At 43.4% G+C, this 12,899-nt stretch overlaps 1 protein-coding gene across 5 annotated transcripts in view; it reads right to left on the bottom strand.

The window, feature by feature from the left end:
* Window positions 1-12,899, bottom strand: part of Map3k20 (mitogen-activated protein kinase kinase kinase 20) — a 156,974-nt gene that overhangs the window by 137,474 nt on the left and 6,601 nt on the right. For 3 of the 5 annotated variants that reach the window (NM_023057.5, NM_001164791.1, NM_178084.4), the window contains exon 2: window positions 6,757-6,949. In NM_023057.5, the coding sequence (NP_075544.1) occupies window positions 6,757-6,915 (159 nt within the window). In that variant the 5' untranslated portion in view covers window positions 6,916-6,949. Of the gene's footprint in view, window positions 1-6,756; window positions 6,950-7,098; window positions 7,488-12,899 lie in introns of those variants that run through there. The other 2 variants (XM_006499997.3, XM_030251937.1) reach the window with 2 other exon arrangements.

Raw genomic sequence — 12,899 nt, 5'->3', positions numbered from 1 at the left:
TGAGATCCTAGGTATGGATTCATTGGAATCCTCCTAAGAGATGATACCTCCCTGCTATCACTTTGGAGTTTAGCTGAAGATAAACTGATGATGACGGGTACCTAGGTCTTCCCTTGTATCCAGTGCTCCTCCACATAGTTGACATGTATTATCTCATTTTATCCTTTCAAACAGCCCTATGACTGGGATACTATAAACAGCCCCACTTTTTAGCTGAGAAGCCACAGCATGCACACATGGAAAGTTAAGTGACCATTCCTTACAGGAATGTTAGCATCACAGGGCAGTTGTAATCCTATGTCAAATTAGAGGCTTGGATGCTAAATGGTAGAAATTCAGAAGAAAAATTACTATGGAACTGAGAATGTTCATGAAAAAGGAAGAAATTAAACCTGAAAACTGTGTAAGGCCCTGCCCAGGGAGAGGAAACAATGGCATTACAGGTAAAGGAAAGAATGTGGGCAGATACATTCTGAGAAAGCAGGACAGAAGGACTGACAGGCTGAGGCGCTCAGGCCAGAAGATGACAAGCAAAGTAGGCTAGCGCCAGAGGTGAGGAGCTGAGCTGAGCAAGGCTGCGGCCCTGAGGGCTTTGTTTCATCTGTGTTCCTAAGTCAGCCCTTGGGATTGGGTACAGGAGCTTGTCCACATCCGGAGAGGTTAAGGGTAGGCCAGAGCCTAGTAACACTAATCAGCAAGTTCTTAACACAAGTTGTCACAGAAACCACACATTCAGCAGCGCTGTTGGGAATCTGCAGCATTGAAGTTTCATTTCTGCTGGACGTGTCAACATATTTATATACCAAAAGGACTTACAGAGAAGGTGGGTGTCGAGTTCTTATTTTTTGTTATGTTCGGGGACAGAGAAAGCATTAAAACCACAATCCTACAATTAAAAACAGAGAATCCACTAAGAAAAATGCTGCAGAATTGCACAGACAGGAAGTGAGCTCCCCTAGGGCTAAGAAGTACTCGTATTAAACTAGCTTTTCCCAAGTGTAAATACCATTGCTCTGATGTACCAGGAATAGCAAAGCTTTTATTTTTATCTGAGTTCTAGGTCAGTCCCAATAGTCTACTTTCTAATTGATACAGATATCTTTTCTCTACAGAGAAATTACTAACAGCCCCTATTACTGTGACCAGTTGACACTCAGGTGTCTTCTGATCATAAGTGTGTACAGTGCAGATCAGTTCTTAAATCTAAAAACTTATCTGGCTTTCAACATTTCCAAAACATGACAGGATTAATTTTTTCCCCTTAAGCATAGGGAGTTGCATAAACCAAGGCCAGGAAAGAAAAGATTCTATTTTCCTTCTTGGGGATTCTTCCCTCTTTCAGTTTAGGGGTTGGTGGTAGTTGAATAGAAAGTGATGTTTCCTTCATTCCTAGTATTTCACCGTGGCGTGTGAACACTGTTGTGCATTGCCAGGCTTCAAGGTAACATAAAGGCAGTGATGGTTAATATCATCTCGGTTGCCTTGAGGCACGCCCAGGTGATTGGTAAAGAACTTGGGAGGAAGAAGTATCCGGAGTGTGGGCAGTACCATCCTATAGGCTGGGAGAAAATGGAGGAAGAGGAAAGCCAGCTAACATGGCCATACTCCCAATCTGTACTTCCTTCTCCCTCTCCCCTCCCTCCCTCCCTCTCTTCCTCACTCCTCCCTTCTCTCTCCTTTCTCCCGTCCACATGCCTGTTTCCTCCCTCTCTGCAGTCCCTTCGCTCCTTCCCTGTGAGTTCCCCTGTTCCACCAGGCCTTCCGGGCCATGGAAAATTATGCACTAAAACCATAAGCAAAGTGAGTCTTCCCTCCCAGTTGTTCGCCCAGGTATTTGGGAATAGCAGCAAGCAGTGAACACAAAGGCTTACAGGTTGCCATCTCCACCAGACAGAGGGACGAGCCACATGAAGACACATCTGTGTCAACATATCAAATCTAAGCTGCTGTGTTTAATCCTTTTCAAAGGTTCACATTGTGAGTCTGGTGAACTCTTGCTTGTGGGGGGATGGCTCACTAGGCCAGTGGTGGTAGAGCAGACACTGGGATTACAATGGCTTTCTCTGGCGCTTCCACTCCTTGCTAAACTTCTGCCTGAGCAGGCCAGTTTCCCCCAAGTCAATCAGCAAGTTCTGAGAAGACAGGCTCATGGCTTCTTTCCGTACTTTTGGTAAACATTCTTAAGATTGTATTGTTCCCTCCTCCATGAAAATATTTTATTAAACAGAAAGAAACAGTGCACTGTAAGTACAGCTGTAAAACTGTAAACAGCCAAGTCCTGAGGTCTGGGGACACTGCCTTGGGACAGCAGCGTGACAGGCAATGTCCCACGTTTCGGAGACATACAGTGAACCTGGGGCATTAGTGTTATATGATCCACTCACAGTTTATGAAGCTTGGTTCACTTGAGATTGCAGAGGCAGTGCTACAGATTGTCAAAAACTATACTTCTTAAATTGTATTTTTCTTATTAGAAATGTAAATATATGTCATAGTCAAGCCACACTTCTAAAAACGGAGCGACACATATTTCTACCACAGGGGGAAAAAAATAAAACTAACTACAGCTGAGCTCAGACAGTAATATGCACAATGACATGTTTAAGAGAAAGACAATGATGCTGGGGTGAAATGCATCGGACAGACCGACGGACGGATGAGTAAGACGTGGAGAGCTGGCCATACAGGTGGTCACACGTATTCTTGCTAACTATATATTCCATATGTTGTCTATAGACATTCACTGTAAAATTTACTTTATGTTTGAAATTTTTTCACAATAAAATATTGAAAGAAAACATGAAATCATAGAAAACCACAGATATTCAAGAGAAAAAAAAAGCAGCACACAGATACCAAGCATATACGTGTTTTACAAGCTGTCCTCCTCGCTTCACTTCCGGTAAATGTTGAGCACTTTGCCACTGCAGAGGCAGCACAGTACCCTCTCCACGTGTCTCCACCGCTAGCTTACCTGACTCCCTATCTGACCCCTCTAACAGCTGACGTAGAAAGTCCCAGAAGCACAACCTCTGACCCACAGAAAGCAACTATTTGGAGACCAGCGTCAGTGTGCTACATACTTCTAAACTCTTCTCCAGAAAGGCAGACCTCTGTCTAGCCAGAGGTTTGAGTTTAAAATTTAAACACTCTTATAAAATAAAAATTAAAAAAAAGCAAGGGTTCTTTTTCAAAAAGTCTAAAATAGGCACCCCTAATACTCCCATTTTGGTTATTTTGGCTCTGAGATACCAACTCCAAGTCGGAAGCTGACTCAGGACCTCCTAAAGAAATGGCTGGCCCAGCAGTGGGGACGGGAGTTGAGTGAGTTGGGTAACTTTCTGTGTCCAGAAGTAAGGAAAGCATCCCAGATGAACGGTGTGGTCAAAAGCCACAGAAGCCACTCTGAAGGAGCTCTTGCCAAGCTGGACATAATACAGGCACAAACGTGTATGACGTAATGGATTGCGTCACTTTGAATTGTAAAAGGATTTAATGTCTATAAACAGATAAACAAATTGGGCAGTGTAAATACAGGGAGAGAGAAAGCAGCCTGGGGAACAGGTCAGGAGGGAACCTCTGACCTTGGCACAATGGACTATCATGATAATGACACATCTAAGACAGAGTCACCAAGGGATGCTTGAGCTCAGAAGACATATTTACACAGCCTCGAAGTAGCTCCCAACACTTAATTACAAAAGGGGAAATAGGTATTTTTCACCACAGAGGAATTGAGTGGTCTAGTAACCAGGGAAGGGCTCAAAAGTAACATTACCAAACCTAAGGCAGACAAGAGATACCCATCACACCACACCAAGAGTCACCAAGGACACACAACCACTATAACATCCCCACCACAGCCACATGAGCCACATGAGGGGAAAAGCGCAAGGCCAAAACAAAGGGCACTCTGCAACATAAGTGTTCTCGGCTCATCAAAACTGGAAAAGTCTTAAACGGCAAAGAAAGGCAGGGTAACTATTCCAGAATAAAACAGGCTAAACAGACATACAGCCATTTGTCATCCTGGAGTGTATCCTGCGTAGGGAAAAAATCCCATAAACGTCTCTTGGGACAAATGGACAAATCTGAAGATGGATGATCCAATAAAATAATATAACCATTCAATTTCCTTACCTTGTTAATTGGGTTTTTAGGAGATGCTTAAATGCTTTGAATAAACACATATAGCATCTGTAATTTACTCTCATAGTCATGAAAAACAAAATAATTGTAACTGCACATAAGTCACTAAAGAGAAAAGGCAGATGTCACAAAATGTCACTATGTGGTAGACTTAAGTGGTATTATAGAGGTCGTGATAGTCTTATAATTTTTCTTGGTGTTTGCTTTAAATCATTTTTAGAAAACATTTTAAGCAAGTGCCACTCTTTGTTCTTTTCAGTAGGAAGGAAACACATACTTTGTAAAACAGAGGGACACATCATACCTCACTACACGAGGAGTCACAAGGGACACATCATACCTCACTACACGAGGAGTCACAAGGGAAGTGCAAGCAAGTAGTCACATAGGCTGTGACAATATATTTGTCACATATATTCTCCACATATGACCAAGTTCACAGAACAAACATTTAGTCAGATGTCAGGCCATTCTCAGCGTCCCACGAAGTGAGTTACAGGCACTTCATTACGGGGTCCGTCTCTTCTAAGACTCATTGGAAAAATAACGACCAAGAGGCATAGGATTGAGTGTACAAATGGGGGAAAGACTCTAGAGTTCATTACCTTTATCTTAGCACTTGAAAAGTGCCTAGCCAGTGGCCAACTCACATCTTATAAATACAACTTCGCAAGGGGTGCATACTTCCTCTCCAATTACCCTCACTGCCTCATTGGACTTTCACACTAAACTCCTGTGGGATGAGCAGTGTGGGGTACCTGGCACGGGGATGAATAAAGACTGTCTCTGACAGCAACAGTCCTCTAAATGAAATGCACCTTCTACTCTTTCCGACTTATAGTTTATGAGTTACGCTCTTGCAATACAAAAGCAGGATTTGGCAGCGTCCAGCTCTTGCACTCACCCTGTGCTTTCCCGTGTCATTTTCCTGCCCTATCAAACCATGGAAAAGGCACATCCTATGCACATATGCTGGAGAGGTAGGAAGTGAGCGGGCTAAATGGAATGCTCTGCTTCAAATCAGTTTCCAGTCTCATCCAGTAACCATAGAAGAAGCCATATAAGTATCCAAGCCCCATGGCCTGCCTTTACCATTCTTACATAAGTAGATGGAATTGGCTTATTTTCTATTCCTACCTGGTCAACTAGAAGTCTCCCAGTAAAATACTGAAGAACAAGAAGCCCAGCCTCCTGAATTCTATCTGTCCCTGCTGGAGTGGCTAATACATTTCTCAGTGTTCTGTTTCCCAGTCTATAAAATGGGGACAATAATGTCATCTTACCAAATCAAAGAGTTTGGTGTCAGAAGTGGTTCTAATGCAAGAGCTGATCTTTACTTAGTACCCTTCTGCTTCACGTAAAACACAAAGACAGCCCACGGCAGAGACACCACAGAGCCAGGGTCATGGTTTCAACACTGGGTGAGTGGGCTGATGAGCTCCATCCATGGCACACTGCTGAGAGGAGACCTGCAAGGCTGACCCTGGGTTCTCATCTCTCATCAGCCAGGGTGGTTCACTGGTGGCAATTAATGATAACAAGATCGCTTGGGGAGAAGAGTGTATATCTATCTATAGGTTGTCTTGAAAGGAACAATACTTAGTGAAAACTGGATATAAAACAATGACCAAGGTGAGCATGAGAGGAAGGTATTAAAGGCCACCAGCAGGGCAATTACAGATAGTGGTAATATACTGTAATCTCAAAGAGCCAAAGGAAAGGCGTTTGAATGTTTACGTTGTAAAAGAAATGTTAAACGAGGCAATGGATATAATGACTTAAGCACACAATGCATACATGTATTGAAACATTAACATGGCTCATAGATGGCTCATAAATTTTTAAAAGTACTTTACAGGGTTACAAAGGCTTAACTCTCACGGACCAGCTATACGAATCATTTGACTCTTGAGGTACCAAACTTAATATAGTGGTGGCATCAGTTTGTGTGTGTGTGGGGGGGGGGACGGGGGGGATGGGGACGGGGACATTCCTATAAACGATGAAGAACTTAAGAGTTCAGGGCTCATATACTTCAACACAAGTTCCCGACTCTCAAAGCCAAGACCTTATTCTGATTTTTACAAGGTAAGACAACTCTATCTGGAACCTACTTCTATATTGCACAAAATGCACCACTGTGAACTTGTAGAGGTGAAACCTAAGAAGCTAGCACTGCTTAGTTCAGTTGAAAACAAATACTCTTATTTTCCAAAGGCACCAAGAGGGACCACTCCCAATGCAAGGGGTGAAAATAGGGAGCAATGAAAATGTTACCTCTTACTCTTTACTGCCCCCTCCTGGTTCCCCTGAAGAAGTGAAAAGCTCAAACCCGCCTGTTTCTGTAGGCCAGCCAGCTCAGAGAACACCGGCTTACCATGGAAAGAAATCCTCTAGCTTCACATGTCCCTTAGTAGAGCTCGACCCTAAAGCACACAGTGCAATATTTTCTATTTATGGGGTTCCCAGAATGGGAATTGGGAAGGAGCCTCATGGACCAGCCCCAAAGGACTTGCCAGATCCTTCCAGCTCTGTGACCCTCTAACTCCGCTAGGCTGGAAGGCTTATATAAGAGCTGGTGTGAGAGCCTCTGGGAGCAGATCTTACCTCTTTCTCTATTTTGAGTAACTTCTTTACAGCCACCTCCTTGTCCTGTGATATCCATTTGGCTCGATACACACTCCCAAAACTTCCTCCACCGCAGTTTTCAAAAAACTGCAAGTCGTCGAACTTAATTTGCACAAAGGAGGCTCCGAGAGACGACATCTCATAATGACAAAGTAGTAAACGTCCACAAAATCTGGAGAGGGGAAAGAGAAGAAATGCCGAATCACAGATCAATTCGAGTCGTGCTCTAGATATTTATAACAAGTCCTGTGAAACTTCTAGAAAGGCCCGATGAGTTCAGAAAGAGAAGCAAGACAAACAAGTCGAAATGAAAGCACTCACCCTGGCTGGCAGTCGGCTTGCCCAGGCTTGGAAATGGCTCAGATTTCTCCCCCCAACGAAACCTGCCACAGTGCTTCCTACAGATCCTCCGGAGCTCTGCCTAAAGGCTACTGTGTCACCAGGTCTCCTACCAGGAAGGCCTGACACACAGAAACCATGCCTTCAACAGCAAGCTTGCATAGTTCCTCTGGCATGTGCGGCACGCCGGCTCTCCGGGCTGCCCTTGCCTCACAGGAAACATACACAGCCTAAGCCCCTGAGGATCCTGGCACGGCTGCAGCCAGGACGCTGCAGAGTAAACACATATGCAGTGTTTAGACTCCAAACAAGACTTCACTTGGGGTGAAGGAAAAGCTACCCAAGGGTTTCCACATGTGTCTCACTAGACTGCACTCCATAGAAGAATTGACTTTCTAAGAGACATTGCCCCTGATTACAGTAGATTAAGTCAGCCAAGGAATACTGCCAAAGTTGTTTTAAAAAATATTATGCTTGTTTCCAGGGGGACAGATGACCCCTCCCGAGATTACCGCAGGGGGGTTGTCTATGGTTGACTCATCCTTACTCTTCCGCAGGTAAGCGTTCACTCTTAATCCTCTATCCCAGACTTTAAATTATCAGGAAAAACAAAACCTGAAACGCACAACTGGTGAAGTGTAACTCTTGAGCAAGTGTAAGAAGCTACAGGCGGTACATAAAGGAATCTCTCTGGGCATCCTTTCTGGAACTGTAAACCACAATATTGTAATCATGGAGCAAAATGAGGAACCTATCTATATTAGAGGACTCTCTCTCAAGCAGCTGGTTCATGCTTCGGATGGTCACCATCATGAAACACTTAACAAATAACAAGAAAACGAACTCTGTAAGAACTTGAGGGCATCCAGGATGAAACACAATGTACGATCACTTTCTGCCTTGATCCTCTGTAAATATTTAGGCACATGGAAACATGGCACTTGCAACTCACTTGATGATTTTGACACCACCCCCAAATGCACATGAGAGAGGGGGTTAGGATGCAAGTGTGTGAGAGGGAGAAAGCACCGTGACAGAGTTGAGAGCCACAAATCAGAAAGGGGCATGGGCTTTTTACTATCCTGGCCATTTTCTATGAAGCCTGGATTTTATTTTTTATTATTATTCCAAAATAAAAGGTAGAAGGGAGCTGTCTGGGTCATTGTAAGTTCAGTTTCTCCATCAACTACTCGGAGCTTCGAGGAGACATGCTCGCACAGGGAGCTCCGAGAACTCAGGGCGCAGCTGGCTCAGCCATTCCATTTTCGGAACATCGGCTCACTGAAGAATGTTGATTTCTTATTGCAAAGTCCAAGTCTGCTCCACTTTGGGGAGAAGGCAAGAAAGAGAAACGAAGCAATTTGTTTATCCTCTACTGTTTAGAGCTTGTAATGTTTAGAGGGCTGCGTTGACAAGAAAACAGAGGGAGGAGACCGGCTGTGAGGAACACAGACGCACTCTGTGGCTGCGTTTAATTCAGTGATTTTCCAGACAGACTCACTGCAATCCCGCTAACTTTAGTAAAGAAGGTTTATAGAAAATATAGGAGAATGTGCCAGACAAACACAGACAGCGTGTGCGAGGCAAAAAAGCTCGCACAACAAACGTCAAACACTATATGCTAGATCTCCGCAGCAGAGGATGGGTAAGTCTATGCTTTTGTAATTAATTTTATCCAAGTGTAAGAATTGAAATACGGCCACGAAGCTTATAAGACCTTGCAGATCCACTGCCTGGCTGTGCCCACTCAACTCTGAGAGAGCAACTAGTAACAGCTCCTTCAAGCATCTATCTCCTTGTCTTGATCACATTTCTTTTTTTTTTTTTTGGTTTTTCGAGACAAGGTTTCTCTGTGTAGCCCTGGCTGTCCTGGAACTCACTCTGTAGACCAGGCTGGCCTCAAACTCAGAAATCTGCCTGCCTCTGCCTCCCAAGTGCTGAGATTAAAGGCGTGCGCCACCTCGTCCGGCTTGATCACATTTCTAAGCCATGTATTTGAACACTGTTGCTTTTTGATTTCCCTACTTTAGATCTTGTCATCAACCATTCCCTGTGGAAGAGGGATTCGGTTCTTACACCATCCTTCACCTCCACACATCTTCAGGGGCCACACTGGTCTAACCTCTGTTTACAACCTGAACCATTGGCTAAGACAATATTCACGGTTTATAGAAAGTAGTCTTGCAAAATCAAGACCATTTCCAGCACCGCCATGCAGCAATGGTTACATTTTACTTGGATAGCTTTTTGTTTCTCCTGGAGTTATTAGTTGCCCTGCTTCTGTCTTCTGTTGTCTGTTTAGCTTTTTACACTCCTGATAAACTTACCCAACTCCACCAGTCCCCCCAGGAACTACAAAGCTCCCAACAAAGCAACAAACACCAGCTTCTTCTTGCCTTTATCCTCTGATCCCCAGAGGGAGGAGCACCTTGGTTTTCATCAAGACGTTCTTTCTAAACACTTCCTCTTGATTCAGTCTGGCTGAAATGGTTGCGCCCCCAGGCCTGACTGTCATTGGAATTTCATCTCCTCTGCTATTCAAAGACCTTCCTTCTCTTTCACCCTCTGAGGAAAACCCTGCCCCTGGATCTTCAGCTTCTCTTTCTTGGTTTACTTCTGCACCTTGACAACACGCATCTCCCAGTGGCTCCCTGAGCAGAGGCCACTGTGTGGATGTGGGAAACGAACTCATGACTTCTGGATGAGCAGCCAGTGCTTTTAACTGCTGAGCCATCTCTCCGATCCCCTCAGCTGACTCCTTTCTTTTTTTCTAGAAGAAAACTTTTTTTTATGTGTATGAGTGTTTGCCTGTGTGTGTTGACTGTGCACCACGTACAGGCCTGGTGCCTGCAGCATGAAGAAGTCAGATCATCTGGAATTAATTATAGACAGTTGTTAGTAACCACATGGGTACAGGGAATTGAACCCATGTTCTCTAAAAGATAACAAATAACCTTCATCGCCGAGCCATCTCTTTAGCACCTCTCCTCATTTCTAATGTTGCTATGGAGCAGTGTGATGCTACTCTGATGCCTAAACCGATATATATATATATATATATATATATATATATATATATATATATATATCCCTGAGGGCTTTTAGAATCATTTCTTTATCTGTAGAATCTTGCCCTTTTTTTTTATTAGAGTGTTCTTAGAGATGATTTCTTTCATTCACTGGTAGGACACTCAGTCCCAACCTTTAGCTCACATCTTTGAATCGCAGCTGTCTAGTGGTGTTCCTTTAGGACTCCAGTCTCATTCATTTCAGGTCTTATTTCTCACACATGCATGAAGCACTGCCTGCGGGTCCCCTTCTGTGCTGACCTTGCCCACATCTCCATGCTTGGGGCCAGGGATATACCTGCTCCAGATCTCCATCTCCAGCCAGCAAACCTCCCTAACCACGATTGTGAAGCCCATATGAGAAACTGCTCTCTCCTACAGCACCTTTATCTACTCCCATCAAATTCCCACCAGAATACAAACTCCTAAACCCAAAATTCCTTGGTATCTCATATCTGGATTTTTCAGCACCTCGCATATAACCAAACACACAGTACACATCTCCTCTACTCCAAACTGTTTGTTCCATTAATGGTTTTAAGTTACTTTTTCCATTATAGTTCCTACAGCTACAAAGATTTCAATTCAACTCAGTCAGCCTTGCCATTTTTTCCCCCACAAGTCCCCAAAGAGGATTCTAAACCCAATCCTGTCTTGAGAATTCTGCAAGCTTCTTGGGAACCTTGGCACCTCCAGGACTGGGTGCCTCTCGGTTTGGGTTGAACTAGGAGAGGGGTAGAGAAACCCTTTCCAAACAGTGGAAGATGAGATCAATAAATATTAACCTGAACTGACTGGCCAGTAACTTGGCCGTGACCACCACCCGTGATGATGGGCAACAAGGCACATTCTTCCAGATCAGTTACCCGTGTTGCAATATACCTTGCCATTTGGGAACTGGTTCTATAGGAATGAACTATGTAGTTACTTGGACATTTTAATGACAATGTAAAAAACTGTATCCTTTCCAAAGAGATGAACAATTTCAATGTGCCTCAGTACAGGTTTTAACTCCAGTAAGCTTAGCAAGGCCATCATATACTTCAGTTGAAAATTTTGGTTTAGCTTTCTACCCCCCCCCCCATACACACACACACACACACACACACACACACACACACACACACACATGCATATGTATTTATGTGCACACATGCATGTGTGTTTGCTCATGGATATGCACACATGTGTATGTATGTATGAATGTATATATATGTATGTATATGTGTGTGTGTGTATATATATATATGTGTGTGTGTGTGTGTGACTATATATGTAAATTGTTTTCCCTTTCTCTTTAAGTCACTATTTAAAGAAGATCAACTTAAGAGTAGAAGGATGAAGAGTAGAAGTTGTTTCGGAGCATCTAGGGCAAGATGCTGATCGCGTACAGCATCAAGACCTGATCAGATTATACCCCAGCTTTTCAGAAGTATCTCTACTGTCTAGACCAGTGGAACCATCTATAGAAGAGGGAGCCATCTATACACATCTGCTTACAAAGATCACATCCAATGTTTTCAACCCACTGTGTTTGAAGACAGGCTTTTACACAATATAGGCAATCACACAACACTGCAGGTGGACTCAGAACAGGAATATCACAGAAAACAAAACATAAGGGGGTCACAGATTGGAACAATAGCAAGTTTGCTCAACGCAATCATCAGCTTATTTGGGCAGTAGCCAAAACATTTTAAAATGTCCCTAAATTAGAAGTACAAGGATAAGTTTAACTATGAACTGAACTGATAAGAGCATATATAATATCATTAATTATAAAAGCTATATACAGACAGAAAGACATTAAATGGAGCATTTTTTTATTTTTAAAAGTTTTTTATCTTTTCAAAAAGGGGGCTAGGATCACAACTCATAGGTCTTTATTTGGCTCTTTGCTTTTTCAAATTGTTATTGATTTCAAGTCACCTGTCTGTGTGTCCTACTCGATTTCTGTCACAGATTTAAAATAACAACAACAGCAGCAACAGGACTACTTGAACTGCTAACATCTAAACAGCAAAACTGTTAAATTAGGTGAGACTGAGCTGAATTCTGCTTCCACCTCTCTGGAAACAATCACTTTTCCTCCAATTACTACATGTCTAACCTCATAAATAAGAAGTTGAAAGTCACTTCCGTTTGATAGCCCCAAAGTGGTCACGTGTGCAGGGTTTGATCCAACGTCACTGGAAAGTCTTACTTCTAAGCACAGCTTGTCGCACCTTTAGCAAGAGAGTAGCAGATCCAAAGTACAAGCAAGCTGTCTGAGCTCGGGCGGAGGACCAGGTCCCGACCAGGTCCCTGGCAACTCTGACTTCCCAGTCTCCCCCAAGGCCTGCCCTGCCCAGGGAAGCAGAGAAGATGTCGAAAGGCCTCACCTAGAATCCCGCAAGGAATTTGCACATAACAGGTGGAAAGTATGGCTCTCTACCTGCCGCCATGACTCTGAGCCCTTGCTTAGCCAAAGAGTTCAGCCCTCACAATCAGGTATGTTTCCTCATTTTCAAAATTGCTTTCTTTTCTATTTCAATCACTTTTACTACACAAACATTAACAAATAAATGACCCCTTGACTCCTAAGTCCTTTTCATCTGTGTTATGTGTCTTAATTTCTTCTCTCACTTTTGTTTTCTCTCTATTGGGGGGGTTGGGTCATTTTGCGAGATCTATCTTACTAGTGAGGATTACTTATTTATTTCTGAGATAAGGCCT

Source organism: Mus musculus, chromosome 2 (assembly GCF_000001635.26).
Source record: "Mus musculus strain C57BL/6J chromosome 2, GRCm38.p6 C57BL/6J".
NCBI lineage: Eukaryota > Metazoa > Chordata > Mammalia > Rodentia > Muridae > Mus > Mus musculus.
The sequence above is the reverse complement of the archived record's forward strand: the minus strand, read 5'-3'. Positions and strand labels throughout refer to the sequence as shown.